This window comes from Taudactylus pleione, unplaced genomic scaffold (assembly GCF_031769625.1).
Source record: "Taudactylus pleione unplaced genomic scaffold, aTauple2 ptg000154l, whole genome shotgun sequence".
NCBI lineage: Eukaryota > Metazoa > Chordata > Amphibia > Anura > Myobatrachidae > Taudactylus > Taudactylus pleione.
The window spans coordinates 27,501,393-27,504,070 of NW_028284556.1; the positions used below are offsets into that span (position 1 = coordinate 27,501,393).

General features: G+C 51.2%; 1 protein-coding gene across 1 annotated transcript; it reads right to left on the reverse strand.

Annotated features, from left to right (window-relative positions):
• Positions 1 to 407: 407 nt before the first annotated feature.
• LOC148521965 (uncharacterized) lies at positions 408 to 1,319 on the reverse strand. The gene has a single exon (XM_088474330.1). The coding sequence runs from the start codon at positions 1,317 to 1,319 to the stop codon at positions 408 to 410; it is 912 nt and encodes a 303-aa protein (XP_088330456.1).
• Positions 1,320 to 2,678: the final 1,359 nt, after the last annotated feature.

The window sequence follows — 2,678 nt, forward strand, 5'->3', positions numbered from 1 at the left end:
GCCTAACCACCTCACTCTATCCCAACGAGGGAAGACAGAAGCATCCGTTGCAAAGCGGGACTGCCCCGCCCAAAACATATAGGAATGACTGACAAACCAAATGGGCTTACAATCCTGGATGCCACCTGCAATACACAGAAAAATACATGAGATACTGTGACTAACAATATTGCAGAGGGAGATGGTGGGTGGGGTGGGAAGAGGGGGAAGGAAGGCTTGACCCGAGGTAAAAACCTACAAAAAACCTGCTGGATCTTTTCATTTTATGACTATCATCTTCATCATTTTTATTATGTAGATAACCAATCATTGTCCAAAGCAGGGCAAAAAACAGGGCAAAATCCCCCGAGACCCCCACCTAAAAGGTGACGAGTTGGCCGAAGCACTCAAGCCTGAAACAAAGTACATCAAGACTCCACACGGACATATCTTCTGAAAGCGTCGGACTTCCACCGTCCCAGGGCCTGGATCTCCTGTGGAGAAGAACCTGAAGAAGCTGCAAAAGTCGCTGCGCCAATCCGAAAGGAATGAGTACCGAACTCCGATGTGGAAAGCCCGATGTGCCGTATGCAACGATAAAAAACCGACCGAAACTGAAATTTAGTTAGAGGGGAACCATCTAAATGCATGAGCCAAGCCCCTTCAAGCGCGGGGCGGTGAATCATATATTGGGACACCAGGTGTAATGGACAAATACCCTCCATCAGAGAGGATTGCAGGGACACCCATCGACCCCTACCCAGCTGATCAGTTTTAGACCATCGAATACGGCAAAGCATGGAGCCACGAAGGACAACGTGAGATCGCAGCAGCGGGGGAGGGGCGGAACGAGACTGTGCAACCAACTCGCTGATGCGAAAAGCCCCGTGGAAGGCCATCGCAAAAGCGAGCTGGAAAAGCGACGCTTCAAAAGGGGATGAACATATGACTGGCAAACACTCAATTAATCGTAATAATAGGTCCGGACCAATGGGGCGCCGACGATCATCCGACGCTGGGCGTGCGCGCGACCAGCCTCTAAGAGCCTTTTGTATCAAAAAACCCTTAGTGACATCCGTCTTTCCTGCCAGTTGCAAGAAGAAGGAAATGCCGGCCAGCCTCTGGGCTACATAAGCCCGCAACCTGCCTTCACCAAACAGACTCCACACAAATTCTATCATGAGTGCACGCTTGGAAATACCTGCTGATCTCCGACTCTGCAAGAAGCATTCCCATTGGTGCCACGAGGCCTGATACGCAGTCAAGGTCCGCGGGGCCACGGACCGACATGCGAGATCTTCCATGCCGGCTTGATAATCTGCCAACAATGAGATGGACATGATTCACCTCTTAAAGCTGCTGTGGGAGCCAAAGCCCTGAACCTCACCCAATCTTGCCTAGGCAGCGCGTCAGCAATAGCGTTGTCAACCCCAGGGACGTGCCTAGCGGTAAAGCTAATATTCAGTTGCAACGCGCGCAGCACCATATAAGCTAGCAGTCGCAGCACCGGGAGGCACGAGGATCTTTGGTTGTTGTACAACCCCCAAATTATCGCACCAGAACACCACTGACTGGTCGCGCAAGCGCCAACCCCAGAGTTCAAGTGATACAATGATGGGAAAGAGTTCCAGGAGAAGTAGGTTTGAGGTCAGTCCCAACCTTACCCACTCCTCTGGCCATGTGGCGAAGCACCAAGATCCATCCAAGAAGGCCCCAAAACCCGAGGAACCCGCAGCGTCTGTGAAGAGCTGCAGGCTACTGTTCGTTTGCAGAACCGACGGCCAAATACGCACCCCATTGAACCCTGACAGGAAAACGTCCCAAACTGCAAGATCAAGTTTGTGCTCTGCGGACAAACGCAGGAAATGATGAGGTAAACGCAAAGTTCCTAAAGCACGCTGTAGCTTGCGACAGAAGACCCTCCCCATAGGGATAACCTTGCAAGCAAAGTTCAACAAACCAAGCAAAGATTGACCCTGTCTGAGAGTGACCTTCCCTGATGCTAGCGCAAGCAGTATGGCGTCCTGCAAACGACAAATTTTGTCCTGAGGCAGGCGACAACACCCAGCAATCGTATCGATCTCAATACCTAAGAAGATTAAACAAGTGGAAGGACCTTCTGTCTTGTCATGTGCTATTGGGACTCCAAATTCCGTGAAGAGAGCTTGCAGCGAAAAAAGGAGGCGATCGCAACGATCAAAATTGGAAGGCCCCACACATAAAAAATCATTTAAGTAGTGAGCCAGGCCCACCTCACCAGAGCCCGTGGTTACGCACCAATGGAGGAAGGAACTAAACCGCTCAAAGAAAGCACATGACGCTGAGCAACCCATCGGGAGACATTTGTCCAAATAATACCCGTCCGCCAACCTAAAACCCATGAAACGGAAAGAATCCGGATGCAAGGGTAACAGCCTGAATGCGGATTCGATATCCACTTTGGCTAAAAGCGAGCCCGTGCCAGAGGCGCAAACCAGCCCGAGAGCAGCGTCAAACGATTGATAATGCACGGAACATTCGATATTGGCAATGGCATCATTTACCGACGTTCCCGGGGGGTGGGACAGATGTTGTATAAGCCGATAACTACCTGGGGCTTTCTTGGGAACCACTCCCACAGGGGAAAGAATCAGGCCCGTGACCGGAGGTAAGTCAAAGGGCCCAATCATGCGGCCTAGACTGACCTCCTTCATCACCTT

Bases quoted from the DNA above. Each gene is read 5' to 3' on its own strand.
- LOC148521965 (XM_088474330.1), bottom strand. From the start codon at position 1,319: ATGTCCATCTCATTGTTGGCAGATTATCAAGCCGGCATGGAAGATCTC.